We start from the raw sequence: 2,257 nt of genomic DNA, 5'->3' as shown, positions 1-2,257 counted from the left end.
GTATTTGTGGCGAAAACGTTGCACAATTTTGAACGATTCGTTTTCTGAAATAAAAAGCATTTTTTGCTGTGATTAGAGGATAGCCAAAAAGGAGTTATATAATTTTAAGACATTTAAGAAACTTACCACAAACTGTAATAAAATGTTTTTCTTGCAAAACGACAATAGCAGAATATATATACGACAATAGCAGAATAGAATATACGACAAGAGCAATTTTAACGACACATTTTAACGATAATAGTTTTAAATATTTGTTCTTATTTGGTTATGTAACCAAGTTTTTATCTGAGCACTTGTGCGGGTCTTTAATACAGGATATTTGATTTTTATTTCGTTAATTTCATGCAAAGATGGCAATTTTTTATTTGTTATGGCAGTTTGGAATGAAGATAAAACTATTGTGCGTTCATCATCCGTCCATCTGATCTTATGAGTACTTTTTCTTGTAGAAGCAGAATGAGATGCTAAAATAATAATAAAGTTATGTTAATTTAGTATATTTATTATGAAATTTGTTATTTAATAAATAGCAACTTGTATACTTAATCCAAAAATTATTTAAACTTACTTTTCTTTTTCTTTCTCTGTGTATTACTATTTACGTTATTCTTTCCTCTAGTCATCTGTTCAGATTGTTTCGTCTTTTTTGATGATAAAATATTTAAATCTAATTCTGTATTACATTCATCATCTGATTCGGTCACATTCTCAATATTATGATTAATTTTCCTCTTAGAAGCCAAACGGTTTACTGAAATAATGATAAAATTCACATTTATGTATAATATGTTTATATAGAATATATATGTTTAGATGAATGCTAGTTGAGATAATCATTAAATGATAGGAGAAAGAATTTAAAAAAATATAACTATTTAAAAAAAAACCCAAAGTAATCTTGAAAAATATTTTTCTTTTGCATAATTGTAATATATAGAAAACAATAATAGACATTTTCTTTTTCTTATATTATAATATCTGCCATTTAATAATTATTTTAAACAGTATTTACCTAAAATCGCCTTTTATATTTATTGTAAGAACTGTTAACAAAGAGTAATATGTGTACTATTTAACATAATTATAATAATAAATAATAATAAATTATTCAAACGTACCTTTTGTTTTCTCTGTATTATTATTTATATAATTATTGATATTTTTTTCTTTGCTAGGCAGCTGTTTAGATTGTCTTGTTTTTGTTAATGATGAAGTATCAGAAGTATTTAAACTTAAATCTGAGTTATTATCATTAGTCGGATCATCTTTATTTTCATTCTCATCCTCATCAACATTATCGCTTTCATCTGTTGTATCTTCTTCTTGTGCGTATTTGAGTAAACGTGATATAGCCAAATCTTTTGTTATGATTGACTGTCTATAGTGCGATTTATGTATCTTTTCGTGATGGCCCATGAAATCAGCTAGATCATTCACTTCATGTTCAGATATATCTAATGAAATACATACTGTAGCAATATGTTTCCGCAACATTGTACCTCGTAACGAAGCTGGCATTTTCGCCCCAGAAATTTTAGAATATTTTCGCATTAATACACATGCTCTCAAATACATGTATCTTTTTTTATCGGGTGTATATATACCAAAAATATAAGGATTATTTTCGGGAACACCAGCATGTTTACGATAATTAACGATCATTTGCATACATTTTAATACTTCTTCATGGAGTAACACAGGAACCGTTCTTCCTAATTTACCGCGTATTGTCATTCTTACATATTTGGATAAAGATTTATATAATTCAGGTGCTTCTTCTCTTGAAATTGCCGCACAATTTTCTAAATTCTCAATTAAAACACGCTCTAGTTCACCAGCACGCCTTTTATTAAATATCATAATCGATATTAATGTTGTTTCAGCTAGCATACGCCATGCTTGAATTGAGAAACCATTTGTTTGTAAAAATTCTAGAGCTTTTGTGCGTTCAGTTTTAAGATAAGCATTGAATATCTTAATATCATTTATAGATGGCAAAACAATATTTTTTTGCCTTTTTCGATGCCCTTGAGTTTCAAATACAATTTTATTTACAGTGACAGGATAATCCTCTTCAAATAATTTCAAAAAATTTTCTACCACAGTTTGTCTGTTAAAATCTTGTTTCTTAATACACATACTTCTTAAAATTTTCCCAATTTGTTTTATAAGTGTTCCCAAAGATGATGCAATGGATGGTGTTTTATATGTCCAAGTCTTTTCATCAAATTGTGCGAGTTTATTGACAGCTTTG

General features: G+C 27.6%; 1 protein-coding gene across 2 annotated transcripts; it reads right to left on the bottom strand.

Annotated features, from left to right (window-relative positions):
* LOC115245749 (probable serine/threonine-protein kinase mps1) lies at positions 1-2,251 on the bottom strand. 2 transcript variants are annotated; one of them, XR_003885592.1, is made up of 4 exons: positions 1,122-2,251; positions 572-754; positions 127-467; positions 1-44 (listed from the first exon to the last, which is right to left on the bottom strand). XR_003885592.1 is itself a non-coding variant. In XM_029824217.1 (3 exons), the coding sequence occupies exons 1-3, from the start codon at positions 2,140-2,142 to the stop codon at positions 247-249; spliced, it is 1,425 nt and encodes a 474-aa protein (XP_029680077.1). In that variant the 5' UTR covers positions 2,143-2,251; the 3' UTR covers positions 15-246. The 2 variants fall into 2 exon arrangements, 1 of the variants encoding a protein (XP_029680077.1); XM_029824217.1 differs by having other exon boundaries at positions 15-467.
* Between the last annotated feature and the right edge of the window lie 6 nt (positions 2,252-2,257).

The sequence above is a fragment of the Formica exsecta genome, unplaced genomic scaffold (assembly GCF_003651465.1).
Source record: "Formica exsecta isolate Colony F162 unplaced genomic scaffold, ASM365146v1 C16461042, whole genome shotgun sequence".
NCBI lineage: Eukaryota > Metazoa > Arthropoda > Insecta > Hymenoptera > Formicidae > Formica > Formica exsecta.
The sequence above is the reverse complement of the archived record's forward strand: the minus strand, read 5'-3'. Positions and strand labels throughout refer to the sequence as shown.